Source organism: Sturnus vulgaris, chromosome 15 (genome assembly GCF_052056855.1).
Source record: "Sturnus vulgaris isolate bStuVul1 chromosome 15, bStuVul1.hap1, whole genome shotgun sequence".
Taxonomy (NCBI): domain Eukaryota; kingdom Metazoa; phylum Chordata; class Aves; order Passeriformes; family Sturnidae; genus Sturnus; species Sturnus vulgaris.
Window position 1 is genome coordinate 8,506,213 of NC_142257.1, and position 21,063 is coordinate 8,527,275.

Sequence of the window (21,063 nt, forward strand, 5' to 3'; positions counted from 1 at the left end):
TGCATGTTAAACCAAGATTCATGGTTACAGAGATTGTCTCTGAGCACACATTTCATCATTGAATATAAAGCAGAATGGATGGGGATTAAAAAACATGGTGAAAAATACCGAGATGAGTTAAACTCTTTCACATAAACCACCTCAAGCTGTGACTAAATTGGGAACGAGATGTAAGCATGAATAAAGCTCTCCACTAATGCACAGGACAGACAGAGGAAGAGAGGCATAAAGCATATGGGGATATCACAAAACAGCAGAAGACAACCACAAAATGTGTACTAAGTTTACCTTGATCAAATGGCTTGTTTGGATTCCAGTTCCTGAAATAATCATCCTAAATGGGGATTAAAAAAAAAAAAGAAAACTCAGGAAAAATACAATCAGTATTTTCAGTACTATTTTATATAACTAAATGAATCAACTTGTGTTTTGATTCTAGCAGATTTAGCTCCAATCAGACAAGACTATCAACAGGTTGTGTCCTAAATAGTAGTAAATGCAGGTTAAAAATTAAAGAATGAAAATGTCCTTGGATTCAGCAACTTGAATTTTTCTCCTGGATTGTTGTTGAAAGCATGCCCATTATTAAATATTTTATTATAACTCTGTATTATTTCATGTTAGTCTACAGTTTTTGACAAGAAAGAACATATTGTTCAGTAGTATAACACGATCCACACAATCCTGGTGTGGTGAAAGGTCAGCAAAGTAAATTCAAAGATACATCCATCTGGACACATGTTAATCATACCACTGTGAATGTACAGAAGTACAGGAGCAATACTACAGACATTACACTTCAATAGTACAACAACTTCCAGAAGCACTTGCAGTGAATATTTTTGTCACTTTTCCCACTATTAAACTTTAAAAAATTTCTGAAATCTGATGCAAAGAGATCATTGTGCTGTAAGTGTTGTGGTTCTGTTCTCTGGATTTTACACTGGAGAAAGCAGGGACTGTCAGAGTGCCTGGCCAAATAATGATTGTTGCAAACTAGTCTCTCTCCAGAAAGAATGGAAAACTCTTCCATGTGTTGCATCAATCTGTATTCTGTGTGCTTAGCAAATATTTATCTGAAGGCAAAATTTTCCCTGCTTCAGAGTGCCATCAACCCTAGTGCTGAAGAACTGGGAGTCAAGCCCAACTGATTTATCAGTTTCAGCATACTCTGTGTATCTCACTTGTGTTCTCTTTCAGAGTAGGTGATAACAGAATTATCTATCTGAGGTGAGGAGCATAGAAAACTTCTACAACACTGTCATATTTTTCTGCATATTAATCTTTGTTTCCTTTTTAATGTATCCAGTATTCTATGTTCATTTCCTGAGGGATGCCACTAAATAGATTTATTCATCAAGCTGTCCAGAATGACACCGAGATTTCTTTTTCCTGCCAGGACGGTAACTAAAAACCCATCTGTGTGAATAAGACATCTAAATTATTTTTTCCATAGGGCTTCATTTACCATTTATCTCCAGTACACTGAATTTCACATGCTCTCATGGATATCATCAGTCACTCTAACCTGGAATATTTTGGAGACTTGGCAGTCAGCATGACTTTATGGGCTCAGAACAGGCTGTTGCAGGAGTGAGTACTCCACAGACTCAGTGAACACCAGGAGATGCACTTCATGTTCCTTTCAGAACACTATGGACAGGATTTTTCTGCTGCTCTTCTCTGCCTGCTCTGGAGCAGGCAAGCATGGGCAAATGCTGGCTTAGATCAAATTATTCTGCATGACTAGCAGGAGGAAATGTATGTTTTTTTTAACCAATATGTTCATGCTCAGTGTCATACTGACTTCATGGACAGTGATAATGTTCCACAATAACAGCAAAGACTATTACCCATAATTTATTTCAGATACATCAAAAGTATTTGTATTTTTTTCTTCACAAGTATAAGGTTTGGCACTAGAAATAGAATCGCAGGCTTGCCTTTGAATATCACAGCTTTCCTAATACAAAACCCCCTCATGGTTATACAATGTTTTGTAACTGATGATGATGTACTGCTAAATTCACCAAGCATTAATCACTTTTCAGAATGTGTTGGTTTTTCAGCTTTTGTAGCAGAATTTTCTTCAGCAACGAAATATTTTTTTTTTTGCCTGCTTACATTTTTTCCAAGGTGTTGCTTTGCTGCTGAGTTTTCAGCATCAGAAACTGTTAAATAATTCAACTCCCAACAAGGATTTCTTATGCTGGTGGCATATGGAACCAGTTCTGAAATAAGGATTGGAAAGGGGCTCTATCTCAATTTCAGTGTCAAAGGAATATTTTACAAAAAATGCACCTTCCTCACAAAAATACCTACAACACAACCATCTCTTCTGCAGATCTATTATTCCTCCTCTTCTCCTTCATGCAGACCTGTTTAGTATTCCATTTTGAAAATTGAAATTATGCATATTTTAGAACGTGCCTGAAACCACAGTGTGATAACATAAAAAATATACAAGAAAAAATACTGGGAAAAAACCCTAAAAGTTGGAATAGAGAAAACCTTTGAGATTTTCAAGATATAAACCCCATTATTATTCATAGGAGTAAATAATGACTATACATATATTAGAGCAATACAGTCAATAGCAGTTCAAAATAACTTATGCCAGTCGGACAACTGTCCTGGTTTCAGCTGGGATAGAATTAATTTTCCTCTTAGCAGCTGATACAGCTCTGATTTGGGATGAGAATAATGTTGATAACACACTGATGTTTTAGTTGTTGCTAAGGAGTGTTTACTGCAAGCCAAAGATTTTTCAGCTTCCCAGGTTTCTTCAGAGAGGAGCTGGGAGGAAGAACAGCCAGGACAAGTGACCCAAACTGGCCAAAGGGATATTCCACACCTTAAAGCCCAGAACATAAACTGGGCTGAGTTGGCTGGGGGCAGATGGTCAATACTGGGGGAGCAGATGGACACTGCTCAGCAGGTGGTGAAAACTGTACTGGGCATTACTTGTCTTTCTTATGTTTTATTCATCTCTCTTTTTGTAGTAGTAGTAGTAGTAGTAATAATAATAATAATAATGTTCTTATCACAACTCATGGGATTGACCTTTTTTCCCTCCAGTTCTCCTCCCTATGCCACCCAGGTAATGGGGAGGGTGAGGGTGTGAGTTGGATTAAATCACACCACCACAAAATACAGCACCAGGGCCTTACTTCAGCATCAATACCAGCAAGAACTGAGCCTGAAGGGTTATGGCACCATAAAGGTGAAACTCACCCTGTGGATATGGTGAGCAGAAAATCTGTGTCACATTTAAATACACACCTCAAGCTCTGACTCAAGCAGACAGGGGTTTGTGCCAGTACTCGGGAAGGGGATGAGATTTATATCAATATCCTCAAATGACTTTTGTTAGAAGGTGGAACTCTAATTGTCTCTGAAGGAATATCATCATTTCACTGTAACTTTTTCCAACAGAGAAGCAGCACATACATATATATATATATATATATGCAATCAATTTGATTAAAGAGATTTAAGTTTCCCATTCAGTAAAAGACTTCCTGACAGAAAGAAATCTATGCATTTCTGAGTGTTCTACTAGGGTTGATACTAATGTGCTAAAAATCCCTTATGCCTTCTGTAATAAATGAAACTTATGCAACTTTCATATTAACATGTTAATGAATCAATATTAACACAATTATTAACATGTATCAATGCATTTCATTTATTAAAATATCAACAGTTGATCATAAGAGGTTAAAATATAGAATGAATTATGATATATTGTAAATATTTTTATTCACTCTATGGATATTTACAAGTTAAAATTGAAAAACCTACCTCAACTTCCTGAACACGTAAGCATTACAAATGAGAAAAGAAATAAGAATGAAATAAAGCAATATAAAATTAGGTTAACATTCATCAATTATCTCCTTACTGATCTTTTAAATGTGAAATCACTTATTTCAGATGACCTTCACCCCCAAATGGAACAATTTTCTCTCTTTCTTTTCTGCCCTTTCCACCTCTGCTGCCATGACCTAGTTTTTATCTGCTGCCTTATTAGCCAAATGCCATTCTAGTAATATGTTTTCTTTCTTGTAGAGCACCAAAAAAAGGCTTTTTCATTCCCTTCTGGCAGGCAAAATCACCGGAAAGTGTTCTCCACACACTGATCCGTACATACTTGGTATAAGAGAGATGTAATTTAATTTTTTTCCTAGCTGACTTTAAAGACTATTTATTGGATGGACTTAGAAGAGAATGCAAAACTAGGCACAGGGCCACTTCAATACAGAAGGTGACAGCCACTGAGAAATATTTTTGATGAACAAATATTCAAAAATATCTTTCCTCTTCCATAGAATTCACACTTTGAAGGTTTTGCCCATGGTTCAGTGAGTGCATATGACTAAGTCTATCTTTTAATTAACTGAAGGGACTCTGCACAACTAAAATCATGCATGAAAAGAGAAGAGCTGATGATACTGCAAGCCAAGGCTGGATCTGACTCCCTTAGCTCAACTCAGTGTTACAGAAAAATGATGGGTTGGATTGGACTCTGCAACTGGCTCCTTATGGACTCTGAGTCTCACATCACAGGTTAAATATTCCACTTCCAATTTCAGGAAAAGAAATTCAACTCCTGTCAAACTGGGCCCAGTGCAATTCTTGAGGAAATCCAGAGTTCAGTTCTCTTCTCACTAGGTGTGGGGTAAGGACTTTGGCACGATTCTTCTCTGCCCCCTTTATAAAGTCTATTGCCTGCCTGAGGTGGGTAACAGCCTGGGATAACAAGGCAGGGAGCCCAGGGGCCCCTCACACAGAAAGAAGCTCACCAGTGACTTTCCCCACCCCAATTACATTGCAAGACTTGAGACAGGAGCTGCTTTTTCTGTTCTGCATCTCTTCGCCACGTAGCATCATGGAACCCTTCTTCTATATTTTACCCTCAGGATATCTAACTTAAGAATCAGTAGTGAACATAACAAATGAAAAAAATATATAAAAGCCAATATAAATTACTAGACTTGGGCCTCAGTTCTTCATTGCATTTTTATTATGTTAGTTTGAGCAATTAAGAGATTAGAGCAAACGCATTTTCATGGAATCACAGAGCTGGAAGGGACTGACAAGGATCATCAGGTTTGATTCTTAAGCAAATGGCCCACATGGGGATCAAAACAGTGACCTTGACATCACTAGCACCATGTTCTAAAATCCATTTTGCCACATCATGCATAATAAATTGTTGTTTCTTAAGAAGACCAAAATGATCTTTTAGCATTCAATATATGGGTGTCAAATTCAGCCAACTTGATTGATGTGCCATCAGCAAAGTCAATCAAGACAATGATCATATCTTAAACTAAGTATGCAAAGGGCATGTTCATAAGAACTTTCAAAAATCTTACTCATGAGAACGCTTAGATTCATCAGAAATCATAGATTGGGTTCTGATTTGCAAACAAATCAAGCCTTGAAGTAGACCTGGGTCTAATACAATGTCCTGTTAGTCACCTCAGAAAAGTCAGCAAATAGAAATTGTCCCTAAGACCAGGACATTAATATGAGACTGCTCTTCTCTCCTATTACCCCTTCTATCACTACAATAACAATAGAGTTTAAAAAAATGAAATGAATGGCAAAACCAAACACATTTATCCTCTTTTCCCCTACCAACTAAGAAAGTAAACAACAGCTTCTCGTTCTCCTGAAGTTTAAGTATTAAAGTTATTCCCACTAATCCTACTCTTTTGTCACTTTGAATTTAGTTATTACCTAAGACTTGATATTTTGGAAGAGTTAATGAAGCATGGATAATTTAACACACAAACACTCTCTACATTTTATTTACTTGTCAAAAAGAAGCTCTTGCAAGATGCTCTTATTTATAAATACAGCCAAACATTAGCTAAATGGGTTCATAAATATTTATATTTGTTGCATTAATTGAGCTTATAACTTATTTGTATGAGTCAAGAAGAAATGAGATGCTGACTGAAAACATTCTCCTGATTTTGTACTTTTCAGAACCAGCTCATCTCAGTTTGCTCCCCTAAGGCCTGGGAGGATGCCTCAGAACTGGAGGAGCCTGACAGGTACAGAATCATCAGGAAAGCCTCATCACAGACCCCTCCTGAGAAACCTCCTACACAAAGGAGGAACCCCAGGTCACAGAGACCCACGAAGAAGCAATCTTCCTTCCCAGACCCTCCTAGCCAACACGAGTTTAAATTTCTAAGTACCTCCAGAAGGGACATTTATTAACACTGCTTTGCACCCTGCTTAGTATTTCCCTCTTTCACCTTCCATCTATGAATAAACCATTTACCCTCATAAGGACCAGCTGGAAAAAGTGGTAATTACCAGCTCATTGCTTTTGTTAAAATTAGCTCCAGAAAGATGCAGCTGCATTTTCTGTCTCTCTACCTTGCAGTGCAGAAGATCATTCCAACACCAAGCAGTGTTAAAGCACCAGCTGCTGCTTGCTAAAGTCAATCCAGCCTGTCATAAGTATCTCCTCAAAGCCTATTGCCTGTATTAAACAAATAGCTTGTGTCAGCAAATTACACATTATTTATTTATCTATTTATTGTTTTTATTTGCCTAAGAGGAAGAGAATGTATTTTACCCACTGAGTATTTCAGTGAACAAAGCTCCCCAATGAGATCTCTTTGTTAAGACGTCTCTAACCAATTCTGTGCTTTCCCTCAGGAATCAGAGAACTGCATTCAAACAGGATGCTTTGGCTTAGTGAATTAGTAATGCTGGTGCTGGAGATACTTAGTTTTAAATTTTATATGGGAAAGCTTTAAATTTAGGGAGATATGTCACAGAAAGGCCAGGAATATCTGGGTTTACTGAAAGAGCTCTCAACATTAAATGGTGACACTGGAGAATCCATGGGAGTAGAATGCAGTGTCACATGTAATAAAAAGTCTGAAGATGGCAGGACCTGCATAAAATGCTGTCAATTAATAAAAATGTAATGAATTGATAAAAGTATAGCCATTCACATTAGATTCTTATATAATGGCAAATACATTAACAGTAGTTTATTAATAACAGTATAAAATGCATAAATAAATATTCTAATGAGTCCTCAGATGTGTATGGCATTGAAAAGATCCTTGACCACATCTTAGAATCTCAGATTTCTCATAAGACTCAAATTCTCAGCACAGAGACTTTCGCTCAGCTACCACTAATGTGCAAAACCAACTTCTTCTGGCCATATTAATGGCCCAGAATACTACTGGGTTTCTTATTTTCAAAAATTAAAATGTTTTTTGGTTGGTTGGGCTTTTTTATGCTATATTAGGAAAGAAGATTTGCTACTCCTGTTTTGCTGAAAGACTTTTCCAGAAGTTTCCATGAGCAACACTGAGAAAGTGGCAGGGGAAACTTTCAGTATAGACTTTTCTTACCCATACTCACAATCATTCACTGAGGTGGGAACAATTTCAAAAATTAAATTAGAATATTTGGAAAAAATTGAAATATATTCCTTACTCCTGAGCCCATAACAGCTAGAATACGAACTGTCATTCTTTAAAATTCAATCACATGGTGTTTTATATAGAAATCTTCCTGCTGCTGTCTTGCGTTTTGCAGTTGGTTGTTTTTGTTTTGGTTTTGCTTTGTTTGTTTTTGGGATTGTGGTGGTTTTTTTAGTTTTTAGTGTTTGTTTTTTTGTTTTTTTTTAAAGACAAACATAGTAAGAATTAAAAATATTTCTTTAAAAACCCCAAACCACTCTTTGTTTACCCAAAAGAATGAAGCCAGAGTGTATGTCTACAATGCTGAGGGCAAACAGATGCTCATGTTCACTGCTGTTCATCCTGCTCCAAGCAGGATGAATGAGGGCCAGCTGTGAGCCAGCAGCTACAGAGCTGCTGTGGCACAGCCCTGTGCCAGCACACATGGCTGCTAGAGCTGATATATTTGGGTGGCTCAGACAATCACACAACTATCTGTGCTGGTCTGTGCTGGAATATTTACTAGGAATAAAACTAGGGAAAAAGTGACTTGGTTTTATTATCCTTTGCTCTCCCTTTTGGCAGACTAACTTCCGAACTCTTCCTCTCATTAGCATGTGCTAAAGATCCCTGCTTGAATTCAATAATTCTCTCTAACTTCACGTTCATGAAGCTTTTTACACTTTAGTGTGTCCCGCTGGTCACAGCAGGTTCTGCTGCAGGTTGGACAGATCTCACAAGGCCACAAAACTCCCAAGGAATGGACTCACTGGTCCCTGCTGGGCTGGATGTGCTGTGCTGTCATAGGTGCCACAACTCCAAGGCCAGATTGAACACTGGAGTGGGAACCATCCACTTCCACTTTCCCCAGCTGAGCAGCACCCAGTCAGACAGGAAGGAAGAAACAGAGCCAGAGATAACAAAAATATATTCCCTCTGCTTCCAGGTGCAATTCTTCAAACAGCATTAATTCTGATCACTGAACTAGGCATGAATTCCCAGCTGAATAGTCAGGGTAACTTACTGCCTCTGGTGAGTCTTACAAGGTCCCAACCAATCAACAAAAATAACAGAAGTGTCCAGCATGTGAGCTTAAGATTCACAGTCACAACCTGGCCTAATGATGCTTTCTCACATGATCATTGGCTTGTTTTCCACTTATCAAGACCACCATGCCTTTATCTCAGTGTATAATTGCAAGTATTACTGGGGAATGGCCCCTACAGGTTCTCTATAGAGAGAATAGTATTGTTAATAAATCATATTCTCAACTGAGGTAATACTGAAAATCTTGAAAGAAGAGCCGCTGAACTCCTTCCACATCTTAATTTTCAATCAAAAATTCAAATTACGTGCTTAGAAAGCAATTGTTTTTAGGCAGCTTGAAAGCCAAACACATCAACCTGAAGGTTATAAAGCCATTGGCAATGTGACTTCGCTTTCAGTACCCTTGTTGCTTTGACAGTACATCTGCAGTAGCTGTTTTTGACACAATCACTGGTTCTTTTTAGCTGATCATTTATGGGGTTGTATCTGGAGAACAACACCCACATAAAAAAACCTAATGCTACCACTGCTTTCATACATGGGAACTGCTTTACAGCAAATAACAATTTGCATAATTATTAAGCACACTGCTAGAACTGGGTTTATTGTACAAGTTTTCAGAAATTTGTTCTGAGTCATGTGATTTTTTTTTATTTATTATAATGAGAATAATCTCATTATGAAATAAAGTGATAATTCTCCTAATATCAAAGTTATAAAATTAAAGTTATGCATAAAATACTGATGTTCCACTTAGATATACAAATCCCAGTGGTGAAAACATACAAGGCAATAAACAGCAGTTGAATAAAATCAACTTATCTAACTTTAATATGTAGGGACACATTTCTGTAGAGACAATTAAATTAGTTACAATGTCCCAAGTCTTTCAAATACTTATTTAAGTGCATAACTAACGACTGGAAAGAGACTGTATGAATTATACTGGATTATGAGCAATGCACTGTCCCTGGGAGCACACAGACATTTCTTTGTACTTCATTTGTAGCGTCAAGGAAAATCTAGTTCCAAGTATTGTTGAAGAAACCTTTGCAAAAGGTGAAATCAAACGTGCTGCTTTTGAAAAGGACAACTTTGTAGCCATTTAGTCAGTTTTTAACCAGTATTTGAAGCTTCTTAGAACTGCATCTGGAAGAAGCAGTCACGGGCAACCAATCCATGACATAACCAGCTGCTGAGCATGGGAGAGGGTTGTACACATTTTAGATCAGAAACCCTGTGAGCCATTACAAATGTGCAGTTTCCATTCCAGTTTATAACATCATTTTCTTAATTGCCTCTGACATTTTATCCATTCTAAGAAAAAAATAAAAAAGAATACTACATTAAAAATTATCATGCAAAACTGAGGGCGGGTTAATGGGAGCAAATCAGTGAAAAACATGCAGCAGTTACTGCAAATAGAAATGCTGTTCCCCCTCAGGTAAAGGCTCCTCACTTTGCTTGTCACCAACAACTTGAACACCCAGCAGTTTATTTTAAGTACCTTGCCTAGTTTATAAAAGCTATCATGTAATGAAAGTGTTCATAATAGTTGGAGTTGCTTGCTTCTGTCATCAGAGTCACAGAATATTTGGGCTGGAAGGGACCTTAAAGGTCATCGAGTTCCAACCCATGATGATACCCCCTAGATCAGGCTGCTCAGGACCCCATTCAACCTGGCTTTGAACACTTCCAGGGATGGGGTATCCACAAGGGAAGTCCCTTCATTCAGGAAAGTCCTTCATGATTTTTGTTACTGACAGACTTGTGTTACCTCTATCCATGTCCTGAAAGATCATTGGAGATACACAAAAGTAACTTTTTTTACTGACAGTTCCTCATTAATTTATTACTCTGATTAAATAAGATTTTTATGAATATTAAGAAATTAATTTTCTGTGTCAGTTGTAAAGTAACAATGACAAGTTACCTTTCCTCAGTGATTGCTACTTGCCATCTGGCTGAAGCAACAGTATTTTGTAGAGAAACAGACTTTTCTGGAATGGTATTTCAAAGGATTCAGCTCAAGTAATCAATAACAATAGTAAAAAAAGTAAGCTAAAAAGGCCAGAGAAACAAAATACTCTGATTCAGGCATCAGATAGCTAAACTGCAGTAATTGTTCCAGTGGGATTCAAATGTCAAGGCTGTTGGTGTCCACAGCACAGATTTCCACTACCTCTGAGCCTGCTTTATTTTAGCAGAAGAGAGCACCTGACTGCTCAATTTGCACATAATTTGCTTTTAAGTCCTCACAACACTGTCCAAAGGCAACTTCAGATCCATGCTGAGCATTTCGAGCCACATAAGTCTTGCATTTGCAACGAAGGAGGTGCTCTAATTTACAGACCTCTCTGCTAGGGGGACTCCTTGGCACAAAGGAACTCCAGCATTACTAGATAAAGATTTTACTCCATGTCAGTATTTTCCCCTCAAGAAGGAAGGGAGACAGTGACCCATATGCTAAGCACTTGTCCCAGAACTGCTCACCCCAAAAGTACTGCTGCAAATCCTACATCATAATGTCAGCTGGAAGTTGATGACAAACCGCATTATGTTGCTATACTTGAACTCTGTTTCAGAATCATGTCAAACAAGGGAGCAGAAAGGTTCAAAGATAATTCACAAGCGTTACATGTTTTCAGAAACTTTGATAATTTTATTTATGCTTGCACTGGCACTTGATTCATCATCTAAGATTTGTAAATTATGTACATAGGGAATTTCACACAGAAGGCACTCCAGAAACAACATTCAGTATCAATTACTGACACACGTTCAGAGCTGCTTTAAAAAAGGATAAATTATAAATAGGAAATATATATTGTATTAGGCTTCTACAAGAGTGACCATGATGATAAAGCAACATTCAAGCTAAGTTCAGATAAAACTGAGAAAACTAAGTGACCTTTCATTTCTTCCAGTAGCATGCACTGGGATCAAGGACACACATCTCAAAGAGTCTCCTGCAGGAAGATATAATGCACTCCTGAGGCTGCCAGAACATGAGCCTCTGCATCAGTGACAGAAGGTCAGTATGTAGTGTGGCATGGCGTGAACAATGACATAAGAAAGATGTAGGAAAACTTTATTTTCCAGTCTCAGGAACCTTCTAACCAAGTGCCCGTGGCTCAAGAGAATATAGAGCTCCCAGATCTCAAAGTTTTTGAACTGTTCAGTTGTAAACAGAAACCTGTTCCTGATCTCTAGACATTATAGTTGCTCACTCTTGAAGGGATTAAATAATGAAATGTGTCTAAAGAAAATCAAAACAGCATTTCAGCAAAGAACAGAACCTGAAAAAGCTAGCATTGACAGACATCTGAAGAGTACAGAAGGTCATAGAGAACTCTTTAAGAAAAAGAGAACATTTGCATTTTGATCAGCTGTAATTTTACACCTGAGGTCTAGTACTACTAGTTATTTAATTCTAACAACTGAGAAAATAGTTCAAACTTGCAGTGTAACTAATCTCCAAACCTTAGAGATATAAAATCAAAGGAAATGTGTACTTTAGAGAGCAGCTGCAACTACAGGATATGGAATTAAAGAAATGTGCTGAGGATCTCTGAAAACATGCACTACAAGATTTAAAACACTAAATTACCTGGCAGTTTAGAGAAGCTGTGGTTGCCCCATCCCTAGAAGTGTTCAAGGCCCGGCTGGATGGGGCTTTGAACAACCTGTTCTGGTGGAAGGTGTCCCTTCCATTCCAGGGGCTGCAATGAGATGATCTCTAAGGTCTCTTTCAACACAAATCATTCTGTTATTCTATGATAATAGAGTGTCATTAAAATACTGATGGAATTGAGACACGTTTTAGTAAGGCAGAGAAGATAAATTCTACATTAAAGCTGTAATGTCTATTTTTAGGTTCTCTCAGACAGCTCAAATTGGAAATTACACTTCAAACCCACTAATGCTCCATACTCCACAATATTAAAATCACCTCCACAAACACTATGATAATTCTAATTCATTTATGTTTGGGATTTCTCTGAAACTAAGTTACAGCAGCTCTTGCTCCAATGAAGTTTGAACAGATAAATAAAGCACCATTATTTAAGGAATAATTTGAAATGTGTTAAATTTGTTGCAAGCTAACCATGAAATATTAATTATAATCATGTATTAATAGGGAAACACAACCCAAACTTTTCCAATTGCTAAGAAACAAACATCTGGGGACTTGCCTGGTTCTACTGAATTACAGAGAGTCAGGAATGTGACTGCTCAGCTGCAGCAACATTCATTTAGATTATTACCTTGCATGGCATTGTCATTCCTGACACTGTATTTTGGCAGATTCCAAGAAGGTTGTCAAGCCATTTGTCAGCTCAGTCAAACATAATATGAGCTGGAGGAATATTTCAACAGAGGTGAACTCATTTTCACCCAAGTATTTTGATAAATGTTTGTGAGGGGAACTGCAGCCTGAATTCAAGAGAAAAAAAATCCAGATTAATGAAAAATATCCTAGAGAATTATAATATTAGCTGCAGAACTGGAAAAATCTGCCCTATATAACACTCTTCTAGATCTCCCAGTTTCTCTCGCCCTCAGAAAATTATGGTTTAACCACACTGAGGATGTTTGAAGGAAACAGCATGCACTTGTTTTCATGTTAGAATCCTGCAATCAGTTAATAAAATGCAAATTATGGTTTAGTGTATCACTTCTTAACAGAGGATTGAGAACATCTGATGGCTGAAAAGCACTTATGTGAGAGGAAGGACTAGACCCTTCAGCAGTGGCAATTTTCACAAGCAGGTTTACAGCTGTATCTTATGGAAGGAAAGCAGATACACAGATAAGGCTCCTACCGTGCAGATTCTGACACCTACATCAACAAGAACAAGGTGCCTGGGGATTGGATTTGCAAACTGGGATAATTCACACCGAGGATCCAACATCTGCTCTGCTCTTTAAGTTCACACTTTGCAGCAGACTGGCTCCAGCCTGATCCCCTGCACTGATCTCTTAGCTATTAGGTTCACATATCCCCAAATATATCTTGTTTTCTCCTTTCATCAATAAAGAACCCATTTCATGTGCTCTACAATGTGAGGAGTGCAGTGACTGGGAACAAGTGGGAGGCTGGATTCTGAGGTAGACTGGGATGGAAACTAAAATGCTAATGAAGAAATGCCCTGTGCTCACTGCAGCCCACTTCAAGACCTTCAAGGACTAAATAGATCCTGATTAAATAGAGGATGGTTAAAACTAGATCATGTGAGCTGAAATGCTGTGGGATGAGCAATAATACTGACTGAAGAGAAAGTGAGGGGAAAGTCTGACCCAGTGTGAGATGAATCCAGAAGGTGAAGCACAATACAGTAGTAAAGGGTCAAGCAGGAACCACAAGAGCCATCTGCCAACAGACCATATTTTGCACTTTTTAATAATTATTTTCTTTATAGCAGACCCTCTTAGATTACATCTACAGTTCACCTCTGAGACAGGCTGGTAGATCCTGAAATTTGCTGGAAGGCACCATTATACATCGGCAACTATCCTTTCAAAAATGAAGTGTCATTAATCATGACAAGAGCCATGAAGAGCTTGAAGAAAATGGTCACAATGAATCTCACATCTGCTCAGAAGGATGAATAAACATACACCCCACACCAACATCCCTGCAGGAAACAGCACTGCTTTATTTGGTTGTGTTTTGGCGCAGTAGAATCCCCTCTTCTCTGTATCTATAAATGGGGTAAAAAAAGGGAGCCTTTATTTTTGAAAAACCCACAATAAATCAATATACTTAGAACTTAACCATATTCAATATTCAATATTCATATTCAATATGTGTGACTCTTTGTCATTGTAAGCTGAAACCCTGTAGTGTGCTTTCCTGGCTACCATATCTGTGCAATCACATTCTCAACTGCAGCCCTTTGCCTCCCTTTAAACTGCCTCCACTGACTGGTTTACATCTTATTGCATCTAGTTCTGTTTCCTTAATTTCACATTCCTGCCTCAAAAAAATTATCAACATTTCAAAATAAGGGTGGAAACAAAAATCTATTAATCAAAAATTTTCACAATTCTGGATTTTAAGACCTTCATTCTAAGTGCCCCTTCAGTTGTACAGCTTTTCTCCTAAAAGGTGTGCACTGACATTAAAGAGAACTGCATTATTACCTGTACATCTTTTATTTCTTTCTGCAAGGTTCAGTGGTTCTGTGGTTTACAAACACTGCAAAGATTTCTTTGTGACTGCTGACAACTCCAACAACAAAAGGAGTGTTTACTGAAGATTGTTAGCAGTTGCTTTTGTTCTGAGCTTATTGCTTCAACTTTAGCATGCAACTACCTAAAAGATCTCTTATTACTTGCACTTCTTCACCTTGGCTCAGATTTTCTTCTTAGTTTTGCATTCAGTCAGGCTAAACCTCCTTTACTCTCACTGATCTGTTAAATTTCTCCCAACTTCATACTGGCTTTCAGCCACCCATGTTACATTTCTTAGTAAAAGACAATTTACATTTAACCCTCTTCTGTCTCTTTCCTTTTTTTCACTCAAATATCTTTAGCTTGTTTTTCAGGATATGCACTCAACTTAAGAGCTTAGCCTGGCTGTTTGGCTTTCTGCAATCCACTTCTCCAATGTATTCTCACTATCTTTCACTCTGGCAATTCTTTATGTCAGAAAAACAACTCCTACTCTGCCTTCTATTTCACTTCTGGCTGTCACTGAGATACTATGATTTTTCACCGTCTGTCCCAATGCATTTGATGGATTGTCACTAGAGTTTCCCTCTCCTAAATGTCCTTGATATCTTTAATTACCTATTTCTCTCTGTTTACTTTGCACTCACTGGGACAGATTATATAAATCAGGCGTACGTGAACTGAAATTAACAGATTTGTACAGATGTAAAAGTGACAGAAATGAGAGCAGAATACAGACTAAAGAAATAACACCTAATTTCTTTTGATATATATATATAATGGAAAATCATGGCTGAGAATTTACAACACTTCTTTCTATGCTTAAGCGTAACAGATTCCTTTCTGTCATCTGCAGCAACAGCACTGGCAAAACCAGCGATTCATGACTTGCTTATGCTGTAGAGTAAAACAAAGTTACATGTCTATTTCTTATCTGTCTTTATAATAAAAGTAAATTTGAAGGAATTTCCCAAAAATTTATTATTTAGAGAGTGTTCACACAGACTTGCCTTTCTTCACCATCCTACCACTTTCAGATTCTTCACATATTTTTTGGTATTCTAATGAAAACTGCTTATTTGTAGCTATAGTACTCATCAACTAGACAATAGAGTGCTTCCCACTTTATATTTCAAAGCCAGACAACATCAGTTTCTAGAGAAGGCCGAACTAGAATGTAGTTTATTTGTTTGAAGTTTAAATCATCCAGTGGTTCTGTGAAAACTGAGCCAAAGAATTTATCCCTAGAAAGCTGGATTTGCTACAATACATCCCCTGGATCTACCTCAATGACTTTACTGTCAGTAAGGTCAAAACAAAATAACCTTCTAAATTTATTACAGTTCCAGCATTTCCACACTGATTATATCTGAATCTACTTTCAGTCCATTCTAGTTAGGCAATAACATTGTAAATTTTTTCATTTAATGGATTAAAATTCCACTTCACTAAGAAGAAACCCTCCAAGTGCTTCTAATCTACCGTCACTTCCCATGTGTTATTTAAACAGTCAGGTTCCTCTTCTTTGATGATGAAGGTTGCAAAGGTGCTTTGCTCCATTGCTGCTTTGCAGAAAGCAGTTCAGATGTGGAAACACACACAGCCCTGCCCCAGGGCACATCTCCAGGCATCCTGGGCAGCTTCAGCTGGACTGTGCTGGCCCCAAGGGCAAGTGGAGTGGGAACACCAAGCAATGTAGTGAAGGAGAAAGGTCTCTGATCTCTTAACCAAGTTTTTTGGCTACATGGTTTTGTGGGCCGTTCACACAACTCTGATCTCGAGACTTATTTTTCCACAGACAGCATGGTGAGATTCAAAGGTAGCTTGGCCACAGTTAAAATTCATCATTTTCCCCGAAAGGCAGCAGCTGGCCTTTGTTTATTCCCTAACTCATCTACATGGCCTGTGCTCTGTCTGCTCCTCCTCTGCCTGATTTGCTTGACTGTTCTCCACACGTGGCTGACCACGCTGTTCTCTTTCCCACATGAACAGTTTTCTTGGTTTTGACAGTCACTTTCCCAGCTCTCTCCTCAAGCAGTTAAAAATATCTCCTCCTTTCCCAGGCTTCCACTTGCGAAACAGTCCTTCAGGAGCAGCTAACCCCCTCCAAAAGTGACCTAGTCAAGTTTTAGCAGCTAAGATTATCAAATCCAAATGCTGATAAATAATAACACCCCAAAATACCTTTCAAAATCCCAGAGATGACCCTTGGTTTTTTTCTCAATATATCTCTTAAAATGTCAAAACTTGCTTGGCTCTTTGGAGTGCAGTGCTCCGAGCCACCTCTGAGCACTGAGCTACGACAGGTATCTCTGCAGCTCAGCAGGTTGATAGCTAAAATATTTGCTTTATTTATATACATCATATATATTCTCTTGGCTGTCATAGAGTATAGTATGCTTAGCTTTTCTGGAATGCAGAGCAAAATAAAAAATCTTCAGATGGAAGATGGATAGAGCAGGACTGGATGTACAACCAACAGAAAAATCCTTCCAAAGCAAGAATCATGCTATACTTGCTGCCTTATATGTCAACATTATTTATTTTAGCTCATCACTCAAAATGAAGTAATTTCAGAGAGAATCTGGGGGCTGTTCTGGGGACCTCTCACCTCCTGTGTCAAATCCATATAAACACACAAAATACCCAATTCTACTTAAAACCATTTTCTTCCATTTGAAGTGTGACGACCTACACTTTTGTATGCTAAATAAGCTCTTAACATTGCTTGTTTACTGCAATATTCCCTTTAGCAACTGGAGCTGTGGAGTGGCATGATGATTGATTCTGCTCTTGAAAGTGATTTACAGATGAAAAAAACTTTTTTATGTTCAACTGTATTCTAAATTGAGTTGCTGTGATGCTGTAAGGAAGTCTAATTAGGTAAGGTAAAGTCTTCAAATTTTTTTATGGGTACTTAATTTTTTGCAATAAGCAAATTTTGCCTTAAAGAATAACCAAAATTTAGATGGTACATTTCCTTTCACTCTAAAACCTCCAAGGGTTTTAATATGTGTGCTTGCTGGGGGTGGTTACTCCCATAAAATGCCTCTGACTGCTCAAGTTCCAAAAAGACTTCTCATTCCAGTGCATTTCCAAGCCTACACAAAGCCATAGTCCAGCCTCTCCATGCCATCAGAGCACTCACTGGGATGGGGCTGATTGTTCTCCTGCTGCTGCAGGAAAATGCTGCAGAGAGGCTGATGGATATGTACAGGGTGGGAATGGAGACAGCCTCTGCAGCCATCCATAAACTCCACTCATTTCAATTGCTTGCTGTCTGCCACTGAGAGGAACACTGAAAAAAGGGAAAGAAGAAGGCTATTTATTTTTACTTTTTAAAAGACATTAATTTGCCTTTATCATTTGGTATGGCAACGTGAATGACTGGATCCTAACACAACTGTGAGTATCACATCTGATAACAACTAAGACATATATTTCCCAACAAAAATAATGTGACAACATCATGTTCCCTTTCCTCTGGAGCATCTACTCTTGATCAACAAACATCAGAGATAATTCCTGATGATGACTAGCCTATCATATGCAAGAAAAGAGAATTTTTAAAAAACATATAAACCAGGACAGAACAGTGAATATATGGCACTGCAGTGCTCAAGAAGAAGCTAAATATTCCCGTAGAAGAGATTTGCTGAAATTCTGACATCCAGATGAGGAGAGATGACTAAACCTTGAAAGCAGGTGAATTAAGGCTGTTTTTACATACTGACTCTGAGGTGTCTCAGTTCATCATGAAGTGGTCCAAAAATATTTTTCAGGAACAAATCTTTGCCTTCAGAAAAAAACAAAAAAGAAAGAAAAAACAGGCTAGCAGATTATATTCCCCAGGTATATACCTTTGATATGTTCTGCATTTGTCTTAGCTTTGTTATTCGAAAGATTATATTTATTGTTTGAGTAAAACTAGACATGTAAAATGGAGCAGATAAAAATCTGTGTCTGTGGGGGTGGTTTATTTGGAAAAAAAAAGACAACAAAAGGGCATCTTTTGATAAAATGAAAGCGTACCTATAATATGTATTGGTCAAGAAAAATTTCTTTCTTTTGTGGAAAAGGTTTGAGAGACACTAACTGTTCTCCCACAGAGTCTGGCCACTGAGCTCTGGCACTCACCTGGTATCCAATACAGACTGACTGGGCTGGCACAGGCCTGTGACATGGCAGGGTATTTTGGGGCAGGCAGCACAATCAGTGTTGATGTGGGAGCTCTCCCGAGCACAGACACGAAGACACAGCTCAGAAACTGGGGATTCACTGCTGTGCTGTAGCCTGGCCACTGACTGGGCCTGAATTCATGAGCAAGTGAGCTGCTTGCAAAATAATTTTCCAAATGGCTCCTCCACTCTCTTTGAAATGGTTTTCAAGCTGAGTCCACTTCAGTATTCCTAGTTATTTGAGTTCTGTTATGCTTCACACAATTTTATTTTGCTTTCAGGCTTTTGCTCATGCCTGATTCAAGTTGGGCATTGGGAGTGGAATCATTGCTAACAGAGGGAAGATCATGTTCCAGGGGCACTGACTGACATACAATTTAAACCATTCCAACAAAACTGTACAATTAACAACTACCTGGATAACCTAATATATCTTGGCTTGAGACACAAAAATTTAGTATTTTGAGAAAAGACCAGTTATTGCTTCCTCTAATATTCACAAAAGCACCTTTGCAGCTGCCCGTCAACTGAAGTCCCACCTGCATACAACCCAACTGAAACCCACCCAGCTGTTCTTATCAGAATAACCTACCTCAGAAGTTTTGTGATGTTCTTACAGAACATCAACTTTCCCTATAGACAATCACCTTGTAGAAGAAAGAAAAGCCCCAACAGGAACAAAGTCTCAGTTTGATATGGAAACGCTGCCACACAGGTGCAAGAACATTTCCAGTTGTCCCAGGACAGGATATGTCCCAGGTATGTGAAGTGAAGCACATTAATCTAGCAGTGAAAAGTTAATTCTGCTTCAAAATCTAGGCTATCTAAGCAAATTCTAATGGAAACTGTTGCCACAATACACACAACACAGCAGGAGAGAGACATAATGAATTAAAGTGTGGAGAAAACAGTCTCTTCATCCCAATAACCACCCATTTAATTCTCAGAATTTTCTCTTAATCAGTAACATTAAGTTGTAGATACCCAAGGAAACAAACCCAGAAAAAGGTTCTTCAGTAACACTCCTGTTGTCTAGTTAACACTGCAGGGTAGTAATGACATCATCAAAAGTAGAATTTGATCCATTTTTCTTAGCTAATAGTTGTTTTTAAATCAAATTCAAATTGCAGATGCTTAGCCTTTCCATTATGTAATTTAATTGTCATCCTCTCTCTTCTCTACACAGAAAAAAGATAAATGCCTTTTTGGCTTCCAAATTCGTACCCTTGAGACAGACAAAGCATGGATGAACATATTAAACACGAGAGCTGTTGTGTCCTGGTGAGAATGTGGGGATCATTTTCTTTGCATCTTCTGACCTGCTATAGAAATCTATAGCACATTAATCATTCCTAAACTCAATCTCAGTGTGAGGTGGGAGCAGGGTAATTTACTGTGTCTGCATCAGATTTTTCTTTCATCAGACTTTTATACAGCTCAGTGGAAGAAACTAATACTTATAAGCTTAACAGGAATGTATTTCTGGTGAGGCAATGTTACTGTTACCCAAATGCAGAAATGAATAATTAAGTCTCCCTTAAGAAAGCATCCACTGTATAATAATTCCTAAACTCATTCATGCCATAAATTGAACTAATTAAATTAGAGATGTTTCTTCCCCACTATACAACAGATATGTAAGCACTGAGACAGCAGAATGATGCTCATAATATCAATAACTCCATAGATTAGCCAAAACTGACAGCCTAATTCCTGGATAACATCAGAGGTGAAATGGATTAACCATATGCTGTAATTTTTTTGCTAAATCCTCCATCTTCTTTATTCACGATGCTTTGTGCTTCTAAAAGCTGTATGCTAGAGCCTTGCTGCTGTATTCTGTTTACTTCCTTCAGACCTGGGGGTCCCATCTAATATACAAGGAGTGGGGCTGAAGACACTGCAAGACAACATTGCATTGGGAAGGATGGCAATACTTGCTTCCTTACTGGCAGGAACACATTTTCACACCTGACATAGGCTGGAAAAGACTAGCCCCACACTCTTGTCATTATTTTTCCCTGTACCAGCTCTCCCCTGTCTCAGCACAAACGCTCACACAGCTGAGTACTCCTGGATAAGGAACTGCACTGATTAAAATTTTGGGTGAGATAACTCTGCTCCCTGCCTCTTATTCCTATCCATCAGCTGGATCTCCTTTGAGGATGCTGAGAATCGCTCAAGCCCAGGTGGCACTGACCAGTCCTGAGTTA

The 21,063-nt window shown here is 38.2% G+C and overlaps 1 protein-coding gene across 1 annotated transcript in view; it reads right to left on the bottom strand.

Annotated features, from left to right (window-relative positions):
- The window catches only part of SPOCK1 (SPARC (osteonectin), cwcv and kazal like domains proteoglycan 1), a 277,014-nt gene that overhangs the window by 189,185 nt on the left and 66,766 nt on the right, over positions 1–21,063 (bottom strand). The window contains exon 3 of the mRNA XM_014883430.2: positions 289–334. Within this exon, the coding sequence (XP_014738916.1) occupies positions 289–334 (46 nt within the window). The remainder of the gene's footprint in view (positions 1–288; positions 335–21,063) is intronic.